The sequence below is a fragment of the Jaculus jaculus genome, chromosome X (genome assembly GCF_020740685.1).
Source record: "Jaculus jaculus isolate mJacJac1 chromosome X, mJacJac1.mat.Y.cur, whole genome shotgun sequence".
NCBI lineage: Eukaryota > Metazoa > Chordata > Mammalia > Rodentia > Dipodidae > Jaculus > Jaculus jaculus.
The window spans coordinates 50,825,213-50,849,899 of NC_059125.1; the positions used below are offsets into that span (position 1 = coordinate 50,825,213).

Here is a 24,687-nt window from a genome sequence, read left to right on the forward strand (position 1 = left end):
TCGAGGCTCGGTTCCCCAGGTCCCACGTTAGCCAGATGCACAAGGGGGCGCACGCGTCTGGAGTTCGCTTGCAGAGGCTGGAAGCCCTGGCACGCCCATTCTCTCTCTCTCCTTCTATCTGTCCTTCTCTCTGTGTCTGTCACTCTCAAATAAATAAATAATTTTAAAAAAATTAAAAAAAATTTTAAAAAGATTATGACATCAAAATAAAAGACTGATTGAGATGGGGAGGGAATATGATGGAGAATGGAATTTCAAAGGGGAAAGTGGGAGGGAGGGTATTACCATGGGAATTTTTTTATAATTATGGAAAATGTTAATAAAAACTGAGAAAAAAAAGTAGGGGCTGAAGAGATGACTCAGCAGTTAAAGCACCTGCTTGCAAAGCCTGACAGCCCAGGTTTGATTCCCCAGTACACACACACACACACGCACACACACACACACACATATGTATATAAAATGTAGAAAGTACTCTTCACATTGGCCAGCATTTGCCACAATAAGGGGCTATGTGTTACTTGAGCAAAAGGTTTTCACTTGATGAGCTTCAATTTCCTTTTTTAAATTTGTATTTATTTATTGAAAAGCGACAGACAGAGAGAGACAGAGGCAGATATAGAGAGAATGGGTGTGTCAGGGCCTCCAGCCACTGCAAATAAACTCCAGATGCATGTGCCACCTTGTACATCTGTCTAACATGGGTCCTAGGTAACCTATCCTAATCCATTTTACCTGCTAAGCCATTTCTCCAGCCTATTTTTTTTTTTTTTACCCTGAGATAGGGTCTTGCTGTAGCCCAGGCTGTCTTGGAATTCACTATTTAGTCTCAGGCTGGCCTCAAACTCATTGTGATGGTTCTACCTCTGCTTCCCAAGTGCTGGGATTAAAGACATGCACCATCATGCCCAGCTTCAATTTCTTTTAAAAAAAAATATTTTGGGGCGCTTTTGCTGCAGCACGCGCACGTGTCTTCTGCATCCGCTGCCATCGCGCTGGCCAAACGGTGTCTGGAGTTCCAGTAGGGATCGGTCTTGTGGCTAGGGGCTGGGCGGCGGAGGCCAGGCCACCATAGATGAGCGTTCGGAGCCCAGGCCTTCCCTGAAGCTCATGTGTTACGGGCGACCTAGGCGGTGCTTCTGAGGGACTAGGTGGAAAGATGTGGGGTTGACCCTAAGAACCTCACTATCAGTCACGACCATGCGGATGGTCACACAAAGTAGAGAGGACTGTCACAGCTCTCCTAAAAGGTAATGCCACTGTAAGTCAAGTGATTGAGTCTCAGGCTGTGTTTGAGCTCATGGGCGGATTTGGAGACTGTTACCTAACATCTGGACTTTGAGGCCCTCAACGTTCATGAGATGAAGAGGTGGATCCTGAGAAGGTGACTTGGCCATGTTGACACCTAGGAGCCAGTTTGAAGCCTTACTTCCCTTCCCTTCTACCAGGAATGAGCAGTTCCTGATTCTTGGACATGTGCTGGTGTCTCAGGACCTTTGTTGCACGTCTGACAGAATTCCATCCTCTGCCTCCAGATTTGGGCCATGTTCTTTACTTCCTGAATGAATAAGGAAACCAGCCATGCCTCAGACCTTTCTGAAAACCAAAATTTGTTTGTTTTTTGAGGTAGGGTCTCACTCTAGCTCAGGCCGACCTGGAATTCACTATGTAGTCTCAGCGTGGCCTTGAACTCACAGCAATCCTCCTACCTCTGCCTCCCGAGTGCTGGGATTAAAGGTGTGCGCCACCACGCCGGGCTCTAAATTTTTTTTTAAAGGATATGTGAGCTGCTCAGGGTGGAGCATGCCTTAATTTCTGCACACAAGATGATCATGAATTCTCATCTAAGTGATTTCCATGCTTTCCTGGTCAGCAGGAGGCCTTTGTCAATCAACAAATCCCCTTGACTCTGGTGAGCTCATTCCAGGACAAAAAAAAAAATATATATATATATATAATAATATATATATATATATTGGGGGGGGAGCTAGGCATGGTGGCACATGCCTTTAATCCCAGCACTCTGGAGGCAGGCATAGGAGGATCACCACGAGTCTGAGGCCACCCCGAGGCTACATAGTAAATTCCAGGTCAGCCTGGGCTAGAGTCAGACCCTACCTTGAAAAAATACTTTTTTTGGGGGGGGGGCTGAAGAAATGGCTTAGCGATTAAGGCATTTGCCTGCAAAGCCAAAGAATCTCGGTTTGACTCTCCAGTACTCACATAAGCCAGATGCATAAGGGGGTACATGCATCTGGAGTTTGTTTGTAGTGGCTAGAGGCCTTGGTGTGCCCATTCTCTCCCTCCCTCTCTCTCTCTGTCTCTGTCTCTCTCTCGCTCAAATAAATAAACAAAATGTTTTAGAACAAAATATTTGGGTGCTGGAGAGATGGCTTAGCGGTTAAGCCCTTTGTCTACAAAGCCAAAGGATGCCAGTTTGATTCTCCAGGACTCACGTAAGTCAGATGCACAAAGGGCTTCATGCAACCGGAGTTCGTTTGCAGTGGCTGGAGACCCTGGCACACCCATTCTCTCTTTCTGCTTCTTTCTCTCTCTCAAATAAATAAATAAATAAAGATTTTTTAAATTTATATTTATTTATTTATTTGAAAGAGAGATTGAGAATGGAGAGAGAGAGAATGAGAATGGGCATGCTAGGGCCTTCAGCCACTGCAAACCAACCCCAGATTCATGCATCCCCCTTGTGCATTTGGCTTCTGTGGGTCCTGGGGAATCGAACCCAGGTCCTCTGGAGTTGCAGGCAAGAGCCTTTAACTGCTAAGCCATCTCTCCAGCCCAATAAAATATATTTTTATTTATTTGCAAGCAGAGAGACAGAGAATGGGCACACAAGGGCCTCTAGCCACACAAACGAACATGGGTACTGGGAAATTGAACTCCAGTCATTGGGTTTTGCAGGCAAGCACCTTAACCACTGAGCCATCTCTCCAGCCCTCAATTTTTTTTAATTGCTTAACTGATTTTAATAATATGACATAAAGCACCTAAATTTGATATAATCATTGTGCAATATACACAAATAAATACTATCTTCTTTTAAAAATATAAAAAATCGAGCTGGAGGGATTGCTCAGCAGTTTAGGTGTTTGCCTGCAAAGCCAAAAGACCTATTAGGTTCAATTCCCCAGGATCCACATTAGCCAGATGCACAAGGGCGTACACATCTGGAATTTGTTTGCAGTGGCTGGAGGCCCTGGCACACCCATTTGTTCTCTCTCTCTCTCCCCCCACCTCTCTTTCTCTGTCAAATAAACAATTATATATATATATATATATATGATAAAAATGATAAGGTATAATTAAGCAGTCATCATCAGTAAGCAGGATGTTATTGCAAACGCCTTCTAAGTTCTGGAGTTGTTCCACTTTTACTTCTATTTCTTCCTTTAGCTCTGTGATTCTACTTATGTTCTGTGCAAATGAATTTATTTTCTGCTGATCTTCTGCAACTACTTTCTCCATGGTGGCTGCCATCGTCTGAACTACTTCTTCTTCTTCTTCTTCTCCTCCTCCTCCTCCTCCTCTCCTCCTCCTCCTCCTCCTCCTCCTTCTTCTTCTTCTTCTTCTTCTTTCAAGGTAGGTTCTCACTCTAGTCCAGGCTAACCTGGAACTCACTCTGTAGTCCCAGTGCTTCAAACTCACAGCGATACTCCTACCTCTGCCTCCTGAGTGGGGAGCTAAAGACATGTGCCACCATGCCTGGCTTGAATTTCTTTTCTTTAAATATTTATTTTATTTATTTTTCTAGATTTTTTGGGTTTTTTTCTCAATTTTTATTAACATTTTCCATGATTATAAAAAATATCCCATGGTAATACCGTCCCTCCCCGCCCCCTGCTTTCCCCTTTGAAATTCCATTCTCCATCATATCCCCTCCCCATCTCAATCATTCTACTTACATATATACAATACCAACCTACTAAGTACCCTCTCCCTTCCTTTCTCTACCCTTTATGTCTCCTTTTAAACTTACTGGCCTCTACTACTGAGTTTTTTCCTTCTCACGCAGAAGCCCAATCATCTGTAGCTAGGATCCACATATGAGGGAGAACATGTGGTGCTTGGCTTTCTGGGCCTGGGTTACCTCACTTAGTATAATCCTTTCCAGATCCATCCATTTTTTCTGCAAATTTCATAACTTCATTTTTCTTTACCGCTGAGTAGAACTCCATTGTATAAATGTGCCATATCTTCATTATCCACTCATCAGTTGAGGGACATCTAGGCTGGTTCCATTTCCCAGCTATTATAAATTGAGCAGCAATAAACATGGTTGAGCACGTACTTCTAAGGAAATGAGATGAGTCCTTTGGATATATGCCTAGGAGTGCTATAGCTGGGTCATATGGAGACCAATCTTTAGCTGTTTTAGGAACCTCCACACTGATTTCCACAATGGCTGGACCAGATTGTATTCCCACCAACAGTGTAGAAGGGTTCCTCTTTTTCCACATCCCTGCCAACATTTATGATCATTTGTTTTCATGGTGGTAGCCAATCTGACAGGAGTGAGATGGAATCACAATGTAGTTTTAATCTGCATTTCCCTGATGACTAGTGACGTAGAACATTTTTTAGATGCTTATATGCCATTCATATTTCCTCCTTTGAGAACTCTCTATGTAGCCCCATAGCCCATTTTTTGATTGGATATTTATTTATTTATTTGAGAGAGAAAAAGAGCAGAAAGATGTAGACAGAGAGAGAGAATGGATGCACCAGGACCTCCAGTGGCTGCAAACGAACTTCAAATGCATATGCCACCCTGTGCATCTGGCTTTACATGGATAGTGGAGAATCGAACCTAGGTTGTTAGGCTTTGCCAACAAGTGCCTTTTAAAACATTTTATTAGTCGGGCATAGTGGTGCACACCTTTAATCCCAGCACTCGGGAGGCAGAGGTAGGAGGATTGCTGTGAGTTCGAGGCCACCCTAAGAATACAGAGTGAATTCCAGGTCAGCCTGGGCTAGAGTGAGACCTTACCTTGAAAAAAACAAACCAAAAATGTTATTTATTTATATTAATATTATTTATTATTTATATTATTTATTTATTGGTAAGGGGAGAGTGAAAGAGATAAAGTGGGCATTATAGGGCCTTTTGCCACTGCAAACAAACTCCAGACATGAGCCACTTCGTGCATTCAGCTTTATGTGAGTACTGGGCAATTAAACCCAGGCTGGTAGGCTTTGCACACAAGTGCCTTTAACTGCTGAGCCATTTCTCCAGCCTCCCATCTTCTGAATTTCTAAAACCCATGCCTCCACCTCCCAAGTGCTGAGATTACAGGTGTAATTCACCACATCCAGTATATGTGGTGCTGGGGATCAAACCCAGGTCCTCCTATATTCTAAGCAAACACTGGGCTACATCCTAGCCCTGTTTCACTTTGTGTACACATCTGTGTCCCTTCCTCACAGTAGGTTCTCAATAAGTAGATAAGACTATGTTCTAATGAAAATCGTTAATAGAAGCCGGGTGTGGTGGCACAAGCCTTTAATCACAGCACTCAGGAGGCAGAAGTAGGAGGACTGCCCTGAGTTTGAGGCCACCCTGAGACTCCATAGTGAATTCTAGGTCAGCCTGGGCCAGAGTGAGACCCTACCTCGAAACAACAACAAAAGGTTAGTAGATTATATGATTACCTTAGATTTATAGTCTTTTACCTTATAATGTCCTTTTAGAATATAACCCCTTGGAGGCTGGAGAGATGGCTTACTGGCTAAGGTGCATGTCTGTGAAGCCTAAAGACCGAGGTTTGATGCTCCAGGTCCCACATAAACCAGATGCACATGGTGGCGCATGCGTCTGAAGTTCGTTTGCAGTGGCTGGAGGCCCTGGCATGCCCATTCTGTCTCTCTGTCTGTCTTTCTCCCCCTCTCTCTCTGTCTCTAATAAATAAACAAATTATTGAATAAACGTCGACGTGGTGGTGCATGCCTTTAATCTCAGCACATGGGAAGCAGAGGTAGGAGGATTGCCATGAGTTCGAGGACACCCTGAGACTTCAAAGTGAATTCTAGGTCAGCCTAGAGCCACAGTGAGACCCTACCTCAGAAAACAAAAACAGCAAAAAAATCTTAAAAAAAAAAAAAAAAGAATATGGGCTGGAGAGATGGCTTAGCGGTTAAGCGCTTGCCTGTGAAGCCTAAGGACCCCGGTTCAAGGCTCGGTTCCCCAGGTCCCACGTTAGCCAGATGCACAAGGGGGCGCACGCGTCTGGAGTTCGTTTGCAGAGGCTGGAAGCCCTGGCACGCCCATTCTCTCTCTCTCTCTCTCTCTCTCTCTCTCTCTCTCTCTGTCTTTCTCTCTGTGTCTGTCGCTCTCAAATAAATAAATAAATAAAACTTTTAAAAAGAGCATCTTAAAAAAAAAAGAATATAATCCCCTGGAAATGAAAAAGTTTTAGAGTAGCTAAGCATCTGACAGGCCCTGTGCCATGCTGGGGCTCAAAACTGACCAAAACAGGGAGCTGGAGAATTAATTGCTTGCTTGTGAAGCCTAAGGACCCCGGTTCAAGACTCAATTCCCCAGTACCCACAAAAGCCAGATGCACAAGTTGGCGCATGCATCTGGAGTTCCTTTGCCATGGCTGGAGGCCCTGGTGCATCCATTTTTTTCTCTCTCTCTCTCTCTCCCTATTTCTCTGTATGCCACTCTCGAATAAATAAATTAAAAAAAAATTTAAATGACCAAAGCATGATTGTTAAATTGAATTATATTATAAATGCAAAGATAAAATATTAAGGAACATTTTTCTTTTAAAAATTATTTTTATTTTTATTTATTTATTTATTTGAGAACGACAGAGAAAGAGTCAGAGAGAGAGAATGGGCGTGCCATGGCCTCCAGCCACTGCAAACTCCAGACACGTGCGCCCCCTTGTGCATCTGGCTAACGTGGGTCCTGGGAAATGGAGCCTCAAACCAGGGTCCTTAGGCTTCACAGGCAAGCACTTAACCACTAATCCATATCTCCAGCCCTTAAGGAACATTTTGTACATGTGTCATGCATGGTTAATTCAAGCTTCTGTGCACTATAATATTTATTCCATTTTCCTTCAGTTTGTACATTTGCTACCTACTACTTGGGATCTCTAATCTCTTTTCCTAACAAGTATAGCATTGTAGCATGCGTTTTAAATTTTTATTTATTTATTTATTTATTTATTTGAGAGCAACAGACACAGAGAGAAAGACAGATAGAGGGGGAGGGAGAGAGAGAGAGAGAGAGAGAGAGAGAGAGAGAGAGAGAGAATGTCAGGGCTTCCAGCCTCTGCAAACGAACTCCAGACACGTGCGCCCCCTTGTGCATCTGGCTAACGTGGGACCTGGGGAACCGAGCCTCGAACCGGGGTCCTTAGGCTTCACAGGCAAGCGCTTAACCGCTAAGCCATCTCTCCAGCCCTGTAGCATGCGTTTTAATAAAAGTCATGACATCTGTACTCTTTAAAAAAAAAAAAAAAGACTAATTCTAGGCATGGTGGCGCATGTCTTTAATCCCAGCACTGGGGAGGCAGAGGTAAGAGGCTCACCATGAGTTCGAGGCCAGCCTGAGACTACATAGTGAGTTCCATTCAGCCTGGGCTAGAGTGAGACCCTACTGGAAAAAAAAAAAAAAACCTGACCAAACAGGCACTTTCTCTCCGGAACTATGGCAGCAATGCTTTTGAGTCTTCACATTGGTAAGATTTCCCTTTCCCATCCTGGCAGCCATGCCAAGGTGGAAAAGGACCTTTTTTTCTTTTTATTACTGTCTTCACTTTTAATGTTTTTGGAAGTGCACACCTTTTTTAAAATCACATTTCACATTTTTAAAAAAATCTCACTTACATGAGGTAACCCAGGCCCAGAAAGCCAAGTGCCACATGTTCTCTCTCATATGTGGATCCTAGCTACAGATGATTGGGCTTCTGCGTGAGAATGAAAATACTTAGTAGCAGAGGCCAGTAAGTTAAAAAGGAGACATAAAGGGAAGAGAAAGGAAGGTAGGAGGTACTTAATAGGTTGATATTGTATATATGTAAGTACAATGATTGAGATGGGGAGGTAATATGATGGAGAATGGAATTTCAAAGGGGAAAGTGTGGGACGGGGAGGGAATTACCATGGGATATTTTTTTATAATCATGGAAAATGCTAATAATTATTTTTAAAATCTCACTTACAACATGGTCCTCTAGACACAAAATGGCCTGCATATCCATGATCTCACAGTGCCTGACATTACCTACACAAGACCATCATAAGAGGAGGAAAAGATCATGATATCAAAATAAAAGAGAGACTTGATTGAGAGGGGGAGGGGATATGACGGAGAATGGAATTTCAAAGGGGAAAGTGGGGGAGATAAGGGGGGTACTACCATGGGATATTTTTTATAATCATGGAAAGTGTTAATAAAAATTGAGAAAAAAAAATCTCAGATCCATATTCATTTATCTGGGCTCCACATTGTGTATCTTCCTTCTCCCCACTTTAGCTTGGCTCCTGGAACATGTGCATATCTCTCTTCTCCCCACATTCCTTTTCTGTCCTCAGCCCTTTCCCTTCCCCACACCTTTGTGATATCTGGATAAAATGTAATATTTTAAAGTGACCAAAACAAACAAAACCCCACCATCACTGTTCAATGAAGAGAGACTAAGAGACATGTTATTTTTTTCACCCTGGGTGACAAAAGTATTCAGAAATTCAAAACTTGAAACTTGAAGCTGGGTGTGGTGGGTCACATCTTAAATCCAGCATTCTGGAGGCTGAGGTAAGAAGATCGATTGTCATGAGTTCAAGGCCAGCCTGGGCTACAGAGTTCCAGGTCAGTTTGGGCTACATTGAAAGACTAACTTGAAAAAAGTATCCAAAAGAAATAAAAGAAAAAAAAAACTTGCCTTCAGAATTTATCACTAGAAGAAAAGAAAATCTAGGCAGGTGGCACATACCATGCACTAAGGAAGCAGAGGCCAAAATAATCACTTCAAGTTCAAGGCCAGCCTGGGCTAACAAGTTTGAGGCTAGCCAAGACTAAATATTGAGGCATCGTCTAACACTCCCCCCATACACTTTCATTCAAAAAAAAGAAGTGAGGAGAATAACATAATACATACTTAACAATGTTGAATTAATGACACCAAACAATGTCCCTCATCAATACTCCCCCCCACACCTATCATTTTTTCCTCTCTCAAGACCTGCTGTTCCTTAAGCTGCCTGTTGGGGGCATCATGATGCTGTCAACAGTATAGCATCTTGGACCTGGAGACCAGAGGACAGCCATGAGGCGTGGGCACACTGCAAGGATGTTGGCTGGCCTGAGTACAAATTGGTGATAGTTGGTGCAAGTAGTGTAAGCAAGAGTGCACTAATGATCCAGGCGACTCACCAGCACTTTGTGAAAGAACATGACCCCACCATCCAGGATTCCTACTGCAAGGAATTGGCCTTGGACAATGGAAGGTACATTCTGAATGTGCTGAACTTGGCTGGGCAGGATATTCAAACAGCCTTGTGTGACCAGTGCTTGGCACTGGGCAATGGTATGCTTGGTGTCTTTGCTCTCAGTGACCCCTCATCTCTGAACCAGATGCAGCAGATGTGGGCCACCTGGTGCCCTCACCACAACCAGCCTCTGGTCCTGGCGAGTAACAAGTGTGATCTGGTGTCCACCACTGGAGATACTCATGATGTTCCGCAGTCTTCACCCATAGGTGTTGGGATCCCCTTCATGAAGACCTCAACCAAGGCACAACAAGGTGTGGAAGAAGCATTACTCTGCTCACCCATGACATTCAGAGTGCTCAGGTGGCCATGACTGGGCCAGGTGAGCAGGACCAGCCCCAGCAGGCCATGTGTAGCTGTGGGCTGTTCTGTGGCCTGAAAGTATTGATCAAGAAGTGACCCGGAGTCGAGTGTGGTGGCGCACGCCTTTAATTCCAGCACTCGGGAGGCAGAGGTAGGAGGATCACTGTGAGTTTGAGGCCACCTTAAGACTTCATAGTGAATTCCAGGCCAGCCTGGGCTAGAGTGAGACCCTACCTCGGAAAACCAAAAAAAGAAAAAAAAAAGTGACCCCCCCCCAGGGCTGGGGAGATTGCTCAGTGGTTAAAGGCACTTGCTTACAAAGCTTGTTGGTTTGTGTACACACACACACACACACACACACACACACACAAAGAAATTAAAAAGTGACCCCCTATCCTAGGCCAGTGACAGTTCACTTAACATAAGACTTCTCTCACCTGGACTGGAGATATGGCTTAGTGGTTAAGGTGCTTGCCTTCAAGGCCTAGGGACCCAGGTTCGATTCCCCAGTGCGTACGTAAGACAGCTGCACATGGTGGCACATACATCTGGAGTTCATTGGCAGTGGCTGGAGGCCCTAAAATGTCCAGTCTCTCTCTCTTTTGGTCTATCTCTCCCCCTTTCTCTCTCTCTCAAATAAATAAATAAAACTAAATATTAAAAATAAACCTCTCTCCCATGGAGCAAGAGTTACCATGGTCACATCAATGTAGTGGGGACAGACATTTTCATTTGGTGAGGGGCTAGTTATAACATAGGGGTATCTAGCTCTGCTTGTGTTATGTCACTTTGAGAGGTTACTGTTCTCAAGTTTTGAAGCTGCCTCCATGATGTGCTTTTTGTTTTCTTGGTTTTATTTTTCCTTTTCTTTTTTTTTTTTTCGAGGTAGGGTCTCACTCTAGCTCAGGCTGACCTGGAATTCACTATGGAGTCTCAGGGTGGCCTCGAACTCACAGTGATCCTCCTACCTCTGCCTCCCTAGTTCTAAGATTAAAGGCATGTACCATCAAACCTGGCTTTTTTTTTTTTAAACAGGATCTCATATAGCCCAGGTTGGCCTCAAGCTGGATACCAAAGGTTGGCCTTGAATTTCTGATCTTCCTGCCTCTGCCTTTCAACTGCTGGGATTACAGGCGCACACCACCACGCCCAACTTTCATGCTAAGTGTTGTGTGAGTGGGACTGAGAATGTGTAGAACGTTATTTGAGTTTTGAGAATTCTTTCATTCAAAATATTGAGTTAAAAGCCAGGCGTGGTGGCCACCTTTAATCCCAGCACTTGTGAGGCAGAGGTAGGAGGATCGCCATGAGTTCGAGGCCACCCTGAGACTACATAGTGAATTTCAGGTCAGCCTGAGCTAGAGTGAGACCCTACCTCGAAAAAAAAAGGGGGGGTGTAAGCCCTTGGGATACAGAAGTGGGAGGATTGCTGTGAGTTCGAGGCCCCCCTGAGACTACATAGTGAATTCCAGGTCAGCCTGGGCTAGAGCAAGACCCTACCTAGAAAAAAAAGAAAAAGAAAAAGAAAAGAAAAGAAAAGAGAAGATAAGCAGGCTTTGGTGGCACACGCCTTTGATTCCCAGCACTGCACTCAGGAGGCAGAGGTATGAAGGAGGATTCTCAGGACCACCCTAAGACTGCATGGTGAAGGGCAACCCAGGCTCCAGGTGAGTATTGCAATGCGACTGCCATTGTCCAGGTAGGTGCCTCTGCCAGTGAGGACAAGCCCAGACAAAGGGTGCATCTGAAGTCAGTGAAGAGCCCAGCGCAGTCCATGCTCTCAGTTACGGACAATCACAAATACCCAGCTGTTAGTACCTGCCACTCGGACAAACAGCTGCTATAGAATGCGTTTATTGAAGGGCCAGAGGATAGGGATCTCGGGGCTGTGGGGTAAACTGCTCTGGACGTGCTGGAGTGGAACTGGGGTTGCTGGGAAGGTTCCAGAGCTCTGGGAGGACAGCTTCGCTCAGGGCGGCAGGAGACGGCGCGCGGGCGCTTGGGGCGGGGTGTTCTCCAGGCGCTTGACGCGCAGCAGCGCCCCTAGTACACCCTCGGGGGCCGCCTCGGGACCCAGATCTTGATCAGCAGCGCGGCGGAGGCGGCGCGGGGCGGCAGCAGCCTCAGGTTCCGAGCTTCCAGTGAGAATCCGTCCCAGCAAGTACCTGCGGGAGGGAGCAGAAGCCCTGAAGATGTGCCCACGTGTCACCATGGTGGTCCCCGACCCGGGCTGCACGACCCTCCCGAGCTATCCACTCAAGCCTCCGGGGCCTCACTACTGTCCAACAAGGTCAGTCGTCCCCGCCTCCCAATCCAGATACTGTGCCTTCCCACCTACTTTTTTTTTTTGGCAGAAACCGGCCCATGGGAACCCTTCCCCAGGACCGGGAGTCCCCCTGCACTGTCCTCCGGCCCCCACACTCTGGATCCAGGATGTTACTACTTTGTAGGGCCCCAGTCCATTTGCCTCGCCCCAGGCCTTAGGTGACCAGGCATCTGCCTAGTGAGGTGGCCTCGCATCCCCTCGCCCTGGCCCTCCCACCCCCCCCACCCCCGGCCCCGCACCTCAGGAGCTCCGGGTCTACATCGGGTGTCTCGTCGCCAGCGTCCTCGGCTTCGGGACCTGCGGGACCGTCGTCGTATACTGGGGGCCGGGGTCGCAGCGCAGCGGCAGGCGCGGGGACAAGTTGGGCTGCGAGCGCAGCGGGATCGAGGCGGGCGCGAAGCAGGGCTCGGGCAAATTGGGCTGCGGGAGCGTCCGGGTCGTCATCCAGGCCCAAGGGCTGGTCAGAGGCACGCGGGGAGCCCCAGACACGCAGCAGCTGTGCCAGGACACGGGCCTGCTGATCCTCGGCCTCCTGTGCCTCGGCCCGGGCCCTTTCTTGCCTCTCGGCCTCCAGCAGGTGCGCTAGCGCCCGCGCCAGCTCCTGCACCGCACCCACCGCCTCTCCTCGGGGTGCTGGTGCTGCCCGTCGCAAGCGGCGGGGGGCGCCAGCCTCGGCTAGGGGCACCGGCGCTGCGCTCAGGCTGCGGGGTTCCTGCGAGAAGATGATGTGGGGTACAGGATACCATTAGCTTCCCTCCAGCAAGAGAATTCCAAATGGGATTGGGACTCCGTGAACTTTTAAATGTGCAAACTTGCCACTGTACCCATGTGGTGAAGGGAGGGATGTGGTAAGGGCCCCCACAGAACAGAGGAGATAGCTATATGTCTGATGCTTGGGAACAATCTTGAAGCCCGGTGTGAAATGATAAAGGGGAGCTAGAGAAAAGAGAAACATGTGCAGCAGGCTGGTCAGCGTTCTAGAGCCGGCCTTCCTCCTGCCTCTCCTGGTAACCCTGTCCTGCCTGGAGATGGAAGTAACCAGTCATGTCTCGCCACATATGATCATGACCTTATGTTGTTCATTGCTATAAAGTGTGGAAAACCTTGAACTGGGTCTCCTGTTCTTTGGGAGTCTTAGCCAGCTAATAAAGCTGTTTTCTTGTGATCTCCGTGCCTCGGTCTTTACTCTCCCACTATACCACAATAAAATCCTTAAGGTCATGGGAGACCTCCCCTAAATATCAACAAGTACACTTAAGACCATGAAAGACCCTCCCCCCAACACATATCCCCAGTGACGCCTTAATTACTCAGATTGACGCAGCGTCTTCTACATGCCAGGTTTGGAATGAAAACTAATATATTGATGGTGGAAATTAACTTGTCAAAATAATTTTGAAGAGCCGGTTAGCAGCATCCCAGAAGAACAAAGTTTGTCTTTAATCAAAGGCTGGGCTAGAAGGATACCCTGCTTCAAAAGAAAGAAGGAGGGGGAGGAAGACGAGGAGGAGGAGAATGACTTGGGCAAGAGCAGCAGCAGCAGCAACATGACTTACTCCTGGAGTGTTATACACATGCACACCCTACCGGACCTTTTCTTTCTTTCTTTCTTTCTTTTTTCTGGTTTTTCGAGGTAGGTTCTCTCTCTAGCCCAGGCTGACCTGAAATTCACTCTGTAGTCTCAGGATGACCTCTGACTCACAGTGATCCTCCTACCTCTGCCTCCTGAGTGCTGGGATTAAAGGCCTGCGCCACCATGCCAGGCTTTGGACATAATTTTTGAATGATATAAGCACTTCATAATAAAATAAAAGTAGGGGGCTGGATGTGGTAGCGCATGCCTGTAGGAGGATCACCGTGAGTTAGAGGTCACCCTGAGACTCCATAGTGAATTCCAGGTCACCCTGAGCTAGAGTGAGACCCTACCTCAAAAAAGCAAAATAAATGAATGAATGAATCTCACCACCAAAGTAAACAAAAACAGTAAATCTAGGGCTGGAGAGATGGCTTTGCAGTTAAGCGCTTGCCTGTGAAGCCTAAGGACCCCGGTTCGAGGCTCGGTTCCCCAGGTCCCACGTTAGCCAGATGCACAAGGGGGCGCACGCGTCTGGAGTTCGTTTGCAGAGGTTGGAAGCCCTGGCGCACCCATTCTCTCTCTCTCCCTCTATCTGTCTTTCTCTCTGTGTCTGTTGCTCTCAAATAAATAAATAAATAATTTTTTAAAAAAATTTAAAAAAAACAGTAAATCTAAACTGAGTCTATAGCTCAAAGTGTAAATGCTCCAAGGTCCTAGGTTTCAGCTATGTGTATAAGTTCCAGAATCCACACTAGGCATGGTGGCTCATACCTGCAATACCAGAACTTGGGAAGCTGAGTAAGAAAATTGCTGTGAGGGCTGAAGAGGTAGATGGCTTAGTGGTTAAGGCACTTGACTACAAAGTCTAAGGACCCAGGTTGGATTCCTCTTTACCCACATAATAAGCCAGATGCACAAGGTGGCCCATGTGTCTGGAGTTCATTTGCAATGCCCATTCTCTCTCTTTCTCTAATAAATAAAAATATTTAAAATAAAATTGCTGTGCATTTGAGGATAGCCTGGGCTACAGAGTGAGTTCCACGTCACCCTGGACTAAAGAGGTCCTGTATTAAAAAAAAAATACATCAATAAGAGTTCCAGAATCCTCCAGCACACAGCCTGAAACTACCAGTGACCCCTAGTGACCACTAAAAGGAAGAGGCAAGTGCCTGGTTTAATTCCTTTTTTTTTTTTTTTTTTTGTTGTTGTTGTTGTTTTGTTTTGTTTTTGGAGGTAGGGCTTCACTCTAGTCCAGGCTGACCTGGAACTCATTGTCTCAGGGTGGCCTTGAATTTATGGTGATCCTCCTACCTCTGCCTCCCGAGTGCTGGGATTAAAGACGTGCGCCACCACGCCCAGCTTCCATTTTTATGATGTTCCAAAAGCAGGAGAAACTCAACAATCAATGGTAAAAATAAGATGAAAACAAAACTAAGGAATCATTGGGTAGAAAAATACAAGATAATGGGTATGGGGGACAGCCATACCAAGGGAGGGGCACATAGGGGCTTCTGTTAGTGTTCACACTTTATTCCTTAAGCTGGGTAATGGGTGTGTGAGAGTTATTTTACCGTTATTCTTCAAAAGTGTACATATATGTTAAATAGACTGTAATGTAAAATATTTAATAATGTAAAAATCTACCCTTGATTCAGGCAGCCTTGAAAAGCTAGGGGAGAAGAAGCTACTTCAAGTTCCCTTGAATGGTACCACCACCTCTCACTCCCTGGGAAACTCGCCATCAGTTAATCATTCTGTATCCCTCTCTTTCTCTTTCTCTCTCTCTTTCTTTCTGGCTGCCTGTCTCTCTGTTCACACACCCATGTCCCCCCCCCCTCTCTCTCTCACACACACACACACACACACTCTCTCTCTCTCACTCTCTCTCGCCCTCCATACACACACCCCAAAACATGTGACATCCACTGCAAGAAATTACACACATTTGCATCGTTTTATTTCAGAAGGAGTGGTTTTATCATCTTTGTTCACGCATTCCTTGTTAGAGGAATGATCGTGCCCTCACTGTGAGCAACAGAGGTGCAAGGTCACGCACCATGCTTAAAGACATAATGCAGAACAGAAACATCATGGCTCCTTCCCCCATGATGACACAGCTCCACAAAGAAGCAAAGAGATTCTCCTCGTGAATGCACGCACAAAATTCCCAGCACTCAGTCCACGCGAGCCAACATGGAGTGCGCACATTGAGAGCTAAGGACCACTCCTTCTGAAATTAAAACCAACACAGAAGCACACAAGCACCTAGAAAGTCACGCCCAGAGGCTACGTCATCACACATAACGTTCACAAATGCACTCACAATGTCACTGAGAAAGCAATCACCCCCCCCTAAAAAAAAAATGTCACACAGAAGCATCAGCAATGTCACACACCCAGACACAAAATGTCACCACGGGAGGTGCTCAGAAGCTATCAAACCGCAGGACATACACTGAAAGTACACGATGTCCCCACACTGCTGTCAGCACGCTACAGGAGCGCATAGGGATGTGAGCACATCTGTCCTGAAGTGGCTCGAGTGCTACTGGACAGCGCCACAGGCAAAGGTTCAGGCGACGCCAGGCCTGGCCCCTGATGCCGAGGGGTGGGCAGGACGCGGCTGCTGGCCCAGCCCAGGGCAGGTCCACCCTTCTTACACCTAGAAACCGAGCCGCGCTTCAGCGCAGACTGTCGGCTTGAGCCCAGGCCACCCTTGCCGATCGATCTCTCTCTCTGCACCTCCCAGAGCAGGTGACAGCCAGGATGCTGATCCACCCTGACCCGCAGCATCTTTCCTCCAACCTCCGCGGGATTGTCGTCTCACCTTTACCGGCCGCGCACAGAGGGCAGGGGGCAGCTGAAAGATGCCCACAAGCAGCAGCACCAAAAGGCCTACGCCCCCGGCCCGCGGCCCGCAGAGCAGCGGCGACCCCGCCATGCTGCCCCAGCGAGCCGGGCTCCGGACGGGCTGACAGGCTGGAAACTGCGCAGCGCCGGGGCTAGTGGGCATAACTGCGGTGCTCTGCGGCTGCGCACGTCCAGGAGCCGGGCCCCCTCCCGTCCGCCCCCTCCTGCCACTTTACGCAGGCGCAGCCTCGGCTCTCTGGCAGCCTCTTCATCTTGCGCATCACCATGGAGATGTCCGAGGGCCAAGGTGGAAAACGGGAGCCAGCGCCGGCGGTTGCCATGGCAGTTGCTAGGGCAATAGACCTGGCTGTGGACTTCCAGACAAGACAGGGGAAATTGACTCGGCAGTGAAATAGGGGTCCGGTCTGCCCCTCTCCTTCCTTGGGGAGATGATGGACTTTACTCTGTTTGTTGAAAAAATACTTGCAGCCTGTAAGCTGTGGATCAAGACCTTTACAGAGAAATGGTTTCCATCCAGATGACATGGTCATGAACAGCTTAGTTCATCCTGCAAAAACAGCCCTTTGCCCACAATAAAGCTGTTCCTAGTAACTGCAACCTCAGAATAGGAATATTAGGAAGGAGATCAATAAATGATCCTTTCCATATTCTGCTTGTCTCTTTGCCAGGTACCTTCATTTCCCCATGGCTCTCTTTTTGTCCTTTTGTGCCCTTGGACTCTCCATCTTCCTTGCCCTATCTTTCTCTCCTTGTTCCTCCCTCCCTCCCTCTCTCTCTCTCTCTCTCTCTCTCTCTCTCTCTCTCTCTCTGTTTCTACCCTTTAATCTCTCCAAATTTCTCCTGATTCTGTTAATGTACCCAGACTTTTTATTCATATATTGTTCCAGAAAGAATTTCAAGTCACCTAAAAATGATGCATCAAAGGTCTGGGAGACTCAAGTCTAGCGGCTCAGGCTTGTAATCCCAAGTACTTGAGAGGCTGAGCCAGTAGCATCATAAGATTGAGGCCTGCCTAGTCTACCGAGTGAATTCAAGGCCAACCTGGGCAATGTAATGATTTGCTGTCTCAAAACAAAAAGTAAAGAGAGGGTTGGAGATGTTACTCAGTAGTAATGTGCTTGCTTAGCATGCTTGAGGCCCTGGGTTCATTCTTCAGTCCTACAAAAATAAGAGAGGTGTTATCTGGGCATGGTGGTGCACACCTTTAATCCCAGCACTCGAGAGGCAGAGGTAGGAGGACCGCTGTGAGTTTGAGGCCATTCTGAGACTACATAGTGAATTCCAGGTCAGCCTGGGTGAGAGTAAAATACTGCCTAGAAAAACCAAAGTGGGGTGGTGGCTGGGAACATAACTCCATGGTAAACAACTTGCCTAGCACAAACAAGGATCTGAGTTCTATCCCTACTACCATAAGAAGAAAAAAATATCCTCAATCCAAGTGTGGTAGGAAATATCTCTAATCCCAACACTTGAGAGTCTGAGAAAGGAAAATCACAAATTCAGGACCAGCTTAGGTTACATAGAGAGTTTAAGGCCAGCAGGGATATATAGTGAGATCCTGTCTCAAACAAGAAAGAAAATAGTATAAATTTGGGATGTAGTTCAGTGGTATAGCACTTGCCTAGCATGCTTGAGACCCTGGGTGCTATCCCTAGGAAGAAATCAATGGGCTGGAGAGATCACTCTGGGATTAAAGGCACTTGCTTGGCAAAGCCTCATGGACTAGGTTCAATTCCCTAGCATCCATGTACAAGCCAGATGCAAAGCCAGGAATGGTGGTGCACGCCTTTAATCCCAACACTTGCGAGACTAAGGCAGGAGGATTTCTGTGAGTTCAAGGCCAGCCTGAGAATAATGAATTCCAGGTCAACTTGAGGCTAGAGAGAAACCTTTCCTTGAAAAACAAAAGCAGGGCTGGAGAGATGGCTTAGTGGTTAAGCGCTTGCCTGTGAAGCCTAAGGACCCCGGTTCGAGGCTCGGTTACCCAGGTCCCACGTTAGCCAGATGCACAAGGGGGCGCACGCGTCTGGAGTTCATTTGCAGTGGCTGGAAGCCCTGGTGCGCCCATTCTCTCTCTCTCCCTCTATCTGTCTTTCTCTCTGTGTCTGTCGCTCTCAAATAAATAAATAAATAAATAATAAAAAAAGAAAAGAAAAACAAAAGCAAAAAGCCAAATGCACAAAATGGCACATGTATCTCAACATTGTTTTTAAGTGACAAAAGGCCCTGATGTGCCCATTCATATTCTCTCTCTCTTTCTCATTGCAAACAAATAAAAATATTTTTAATAAATCGAGAATGTGCATGGCCAAAAGTGACTGGTTGTATGGGACATATGCATGATTATATTAAAGATAAGGTTAGGGGGGCTGGAGGGATGACTTAGCGGTTAAGGCATTTGCCTGCAAAGCCAAAGGACCCCCCAGGTTAGCCTCCCCAGGACTCATATTAGCCAGAAGCACAAGGGGGCGCATGCGTCTGGAGATAGTTTGCAGTGGCTGGGGGCCCTGGCACGTCCATTCCCACCCCCCTCTCTCCCTCTTTCTCTGTTAAATAAATAAATAAATAATAAAAATAAAAAGGTAAGGTTAGGGTGGCTGGACCTGCGACGGTAAAAAAGGCAGGAAAGTTTGCACTTGCTAGTAATCAAAGATGATCTGGATTCTTATCTCTTGCCTTGTCCCCTAGACTTATTTTTCTACAAACAACCAGGACCCCTCCTGGAGGGAGGTCTTTCATAGGATTTAAACATCCTGGTGAGTCAAAATTCAGCCCTCTGGAACTTGGTGCCAGAGCTAATCTCTTCCTAGGGCCCCTATCCCTAACCAATCAATTGTCCCTCTGGTTCACCTGAGCCAGAAAACAGCCCACTGCTATAAAGTTATAAATACCTTTGCAAAAGAAGAGCAGGCTCTATGACCACTTGGGAACTTCCAGCCGTGGGTGAGTTTTTCCCTTGGCTGGGCCTGGGCTGGCTTTACCCAGGCCCAGGCACAGCTGGAAAGGCCCTAGTCATTACCCTCCACATAGGCTCCTTTATCCCCTCTAACTCCCCTCATGACAGGAACTCCTTGAACTTTCTTTTCTCTTTTCTTTCCATGCTTTTTTTTTCCCAGGCCCTCCAAGTGGGATCTCTAGCCACATCTAGCCTTTTCTTGGTGCTGTACTTCCCTCAATAAATATAATGATTTTTTGAAAAGGTAAGCAATGAAGATACTCAACAGTGGACACTGCAAGCCTTATATTTGGCCAGCCAGGCTAAATGAGCCAACGGGCGCAATAGTGGCACGTCTGTCATGGTGGAAACCAACTGCCCTCTAATTGGACTGGAGGCCCACTCCATGGAAGGGAATACATCCCTGATACTGAAAACCTAAAACAGGGGTAGTCATGAGCCCTAGGGGTGTAACATCTGCTGATGTCTGGATAAATGTATATACTATGCTCATCAAACTGCCCAGTAAGCGCTTCTCTTCATGTTCATAGCCTTATATTAATGCTACTCTCACTTTTGGTAGAGAATCTTCTCTTTTCGGATGGCAGTGACCTTGGGATGACTCAGAATGTATCATGGTACTGGAAAGAAGTGACCGGAGTGCTCAGTACTGTAATATCTCTATCACACCTTCCAAGGCTCAGGGTCTAATGCGGAAGAGGTGGCAGAAATAATGTAAGAGCCAAAGGAAGGGTAAGACTCCTTACAATGTGCTCACTCCAGACATAAAATGGCCTGGATATCCATGACCTCACAGCGCCTGACACTACCTACACAAGACCATCATAAGAGGAGGAAAAGATCATGACATCAAAATAAAAGAGAGACTGATTGAAATGGGAGGGGATATGATGGAGAGTGGAGTTTCAAAGGGGAAAGTGGGGGGAGGGAGGGTATTACCATGGGATATATATTTTTTAAATTTTTAAACATTTTTATTTATTTATTTATTAGAGAGAGACAGACAGAAAGAGGCAGAGAGAAAGAGAGAGAGAATGGGCGCGCCAGGGCTTCCAGCCTCTGCAAACGAACTCCAGACGCGTGCGCCCCCTTGTGCATCTGGCTAACGTGGGACCTGGGGAACCGAGCCTCGAACCGGGGTCCTTAGGCTTCACAGGCCAAGCGCTTAACCGCTAAGCCATCTCTCCAGCCCATTTTTTAAATTTTTTATTAACAACTTCCATGATTATAAAAAAATACCCCACCATAGTATACTTTTTTTTTATAATCTTGGAAGTTGTTAATAAAAATTTGAAAAAGTAAGAAAGGAAGAAAGAAAACACTGTCTACTTGAAGCAGTTTGTGGCCACTGGTTTCAGCCTGCACCCTGCCCACATGATTACTGAAGAAACATCATCTCTATCCTGCCCCCTTGTGGTCCTATGTAATAAAGTTTGCTGAGTTAAAAAAAAAAAAAAAGGATCCGGGGGTGGTGGAGCACGCCTTTAATCCCAGCACTCGGGAGGCAGAGGTAGGAGGATCGCCGTGAGTTCAAGGCCACCCTGAGACTACAGAGTTAATTCCAGGTCAGCCTGGACCAGAGTGAGACCCTACCTCGAAAAACCAAAAAAAAAAAAAAAAAAAAGGTAAGGTTGCAACAACCATCTAGTGAGAATATCCTCAATACTGTGCTGTTTTGTGGTGGTTTTTTTTAAAATTTTTTTTGAGGTAGGGTCTCACTCTAGCCCAGGCTAAGGTGCTTGCCAGGTTCAATTCCCCAGGACCCAAGTAAGCCCGATGCACAAGGTGGCACGTGCATCTGGAGTTCATTTGCAGGGCTAGAGGCCCTGGTGTGCCCATTCTCTCACTGCCTGCTTCTATCTCTTTCCCTTTCAAATAAATAAATAAAATTAAAATTTAACAAAAAAGAAACATGATGAGAATGGAAGAGACATCATTCTGAACAGACACTGAGAACAGCTCTCATCTCCAAGTACCCAGAGCTCGTATCACAGTATGAGAAATTAACAGTGGGGGAACAGTGCTTAATGAATGAAACCTCCCAGCCAACCAGTACTGTATATTTCCAGTCAGAATGCATCACTTCTCACCCTGAAGCTCCCCAAGACTTTGCAAAGTGTTTCAGTGATCCCTACAGGAAGGCACCTACTCCAGAGAAAAGCAATATTTATTCACAGTCCATTGGGCTGAAGGGATGACTCAGCGGTTAAGGCATTATCCTGCAAAGCCAAAGGACCCAGGTTCAATTCCCCAGTACCCACGTCAGCCAGATGCACAAGGTGATGTGTGAGTCTGGAGTTCATTTGCACTGGCTAGAGGAGGCCCTGGTGCACCCATTCTCTCTCTCTCTCTCTCTCTCTCTCTCTCACACACACACACACACACACACACACACACACACACATAAATGAACAAAAATAAATAAAATTCTAAAAACTATTTATATACAGTCCATTGGATCTCTAGGAAACTCCCAAGTCATCAGTGAAGAATATATTAAGTGGCTCAAGGGTTACTGCAAAACGTTTTTCTATGGCTTGACAGTGAAACTGCTAGAAACCAGTTTCTGTTTCTGCAATGAAGTGTTCATTAGAGTGACGATCACACACAAAATCTACAGATTCACATAGGGCATATCCTGACATTCTTCAAGAAGAAGAAACCTGAAGATGTCTTCTGTTTCGAGGATAACAAGGATTGTGTTTTACCCAAGAGATTCTTGCAATGTTGTCTTTGAACAAGTCTCTTGAACAGATGGTGTGGGGATATTCAGCTTCCCCAGGTATGCAGTCTCAGGGTGGCCTCAAGCTCACTGGCGATCCTCCTACCTCTGCCTCCTGAGTGCTGGGAAAAAGGTGTGCACTACCACGCCCAGCTAAACTTCAGTTTCTTTTAAGCCCATGTGCTTGCAGCTTTAATCTCTCTCTGAAAGCCTCAGTTTCTCTAATATCCCAGTCTCCCTTAAGTAAACACAATTTTGATTTCCCCCTAAGTAAATTTAATAATTCGTAATTTATCCTTCTTGAGTCCATCTTTATTAATTTTTATTAAAGTTAGAACCCATAACTTGGGGCTCATAAATCCAGGAGAGACCCTTCCTGAACCACAAAATCCTACATCACCAGCCCTTGGGAGGCTGAAGTAGGAGGGTTTCTTGTGAGTTCAACGATAGCCTGAGATTACAGAGTAAGTTCCAGGTCAGCCTTAGCTAGAGGAGACCTTACCTCTCTATCATAAATAAATGAATAATTTAAAAAAAATTTTTTAAAGGGCTGGAGAGATGGCTTAGCGGTTAAGCGCTTGCCTGTGAAGCCTAAGGACCTCGGTTCGAGGCTCGGTTCCCCAGGTCCCACGTTAGCCAGATGCACAAGGGGGCACACGCGTTTGGAGTTCGTTTGTAGAGGCTGGAAGCCCTGGCGCGCCCGTTCTCTCTCTCTCCCTCTATCTGTCTTTCTCTCTGTGTCTGCCGCTCTCAAATAAATAAATAAATAAAAATTTAAAAAATATTTTAAAAAATTTTAAAAAGAAAGTGGCACTCGGGAGGCAGTGGTAGGAGGATTGCCGTGAGTTCGAGGCCACCCTGAAACTACATAGTGAATTTCAGCCTGGGCCAAAGTGAGACACTACCTAGAAAAACCAAAAAAAAAAGGAAATGGAGCCAGGTATGGTGGTGCAGTGCATGCCTTTAATCCCAACGCTTGGGAGGCAGAGGTAGGAGGATCACTGTGAGTTGGAGTCCAGCCTGAGGCTACCACATAGTGAGTTCCAGGTTAGCCTAGGCTACAGCAAGAGCCTACCTCAAAAAAGAAAGAGAGAGAGAGAGAGAGAGAGAGAGAGAGAGAGAGAGAGAGAGAGAGAAAGGAAAGAAGGAAGGAAGGAAAGAAGGAAGGAAGAAGAAAGAAAGAAAGAAGAAAATGGAATACCTTCCAGTGAATTGTTAATCAGGGAGGCTCCTGATTCCCCCAAAACACTTCAGGCTATTACCAAAGCTCCTGGTTGCCCATCAGAAGTAGATGGAAGACCCTATTGCTGATGACTACACAGGCTTGGAATGCAGGTCACTGGGAAATCAAGCTGGAGCTGAGCTGGAAACCTGCTCCCTGGTGACTAGCTGTCAGGAAGCTGGCAAGAGCTACGCAGCCTTTTGTGGGCGAAAAGTCATGAATAGTCTTACCCATCAGTGGGCCCTACAAGATCTATGACTAGTCAGCCAGGGCAAATGCACCAACTGGTTCAATGGTGGCGTGTCTGTTATTGGGGAAAACAACTCTCCTCTGATGGGACTTGCGGCCCATTCCACGGAAGGGAATTCCAGCCTGGTACTGAAAACTTAGTATAAAAAGCTGTGGCTGGGAGGTCGTAAAACCTAGTGGGGGAAACTACTACTCTTGTGTGGCTAAATGCTTATACTATGCCCACCAAACTACCCTCTAAACATATATGTTTATGCCTGTGGTGGTTTGATTCAGGTGTCCCCATAAACTTAGGTGTTGTGAATGCTAGTTCCCAGCTGATGGATATTTGGGAATTAATGCCTCCTGGAGGGAGTGTATTGTTGGGGGTGGGCTTATGGGCTTTATAGCCAGTTTCCCCATGCCAGTGTTTGGCACACCCTCCTGTTGCTGTGGTCCACCTTCTGTTGGCCAGGGGGTGATGTCCACCCTCTGCTCATGCCATCGTTTTCCCCTGCCATCGTGGAGCTTCCCCTCGAGCCTGTAAACCAAAATAAACCTCTTTTTCCCAGGAGCTGCTCTTGGTTGGGTGATTTCTACCAGCAATGTGAACCGGACTGCAACAATGCCCATATTTTATTTTCAAATTTTTATTAACAGCTTCCATGATTGTAAAAAATAGCCCATGGTAACATCCTCCCTCCCCCCACTTTCCCCTTTGAAATTCCACTCTCCATCATACCCCCTCCCCATCTCAATAAGTCTCTCTTTCATTTTGATGTCATGATCTTTTCCTCCTATTATGATGGTCTTTTGTAGGTAGTGTCAGACACTGTGAGGCCATGGATATCCAGGCCATTTTGTGTCTGGAGGGAGCACGTTGTAAGGAGTCCTACCCTTCCTTTGGCTCTTACATTCTTCCTGCCACCTCTTCCACATTAGACCCTGAGCCTTGGAAGGTGTAATA

At 46.4% G+C, this 24,687-nt stretch overlaps 2 protein-coding genes and 1 pseudogene across 2 annotated transcripts; 2 read left to right on the forward strand and 1 right to left on the reverse strand.

Annotated features, from left to right (window-relative positions):
- Positions 1 to 3,148: 3,148 nt before the first annotated feature.
- Positions 3,149 to 9,915, forward strand: Eras (ES cell expressed Ras; the record flags this gene model as incomplete). The annotated part of the gene is given in 3 exon segments (XM_045139862.1): positions 3,149 to 3,177; positions 9,280 to 9,782; positions 9,785 to 9,915. Coding segments are annotated over 3 exon segments (663 nt in total), but the record flags the coding sequence as incomplete, so codon positions are not given.
- Positions 9,916 to 11,657: 1,742 nt separating this feature from the next.
- Positions 11,658 to 16,731, reverse strand: Pcsk1n (proprotein convertase subtilisin/kexin type 1 inhibitor). The gene is made up of 3 exons (XM_004670101.2): positions 16,549 to 16,731; positions 12,385 to 12,857; positions 11,658 to 11,984 (listed from the first exon to the last, which is right to left on the reverse strand). The coding sequence occupies exons 1-3, from the start codon at positions 16,660 to 16,662 to the stop codon at positions 11,789 to 11,791; spliced, it is 783 nt and encodes a 260-aa protein (XP_004670158.1). The 5' UTR covers positions 16,663 to 16,731; the 3' UTR covers positions 11,658 to 11,788.
- LOC101613976 lies at positions 16,661 to 23,754 on the forward strand (annotated as a pseudogene).
- Positions 23,755 to 24,687: the final 933 nt, after the last annotated feature.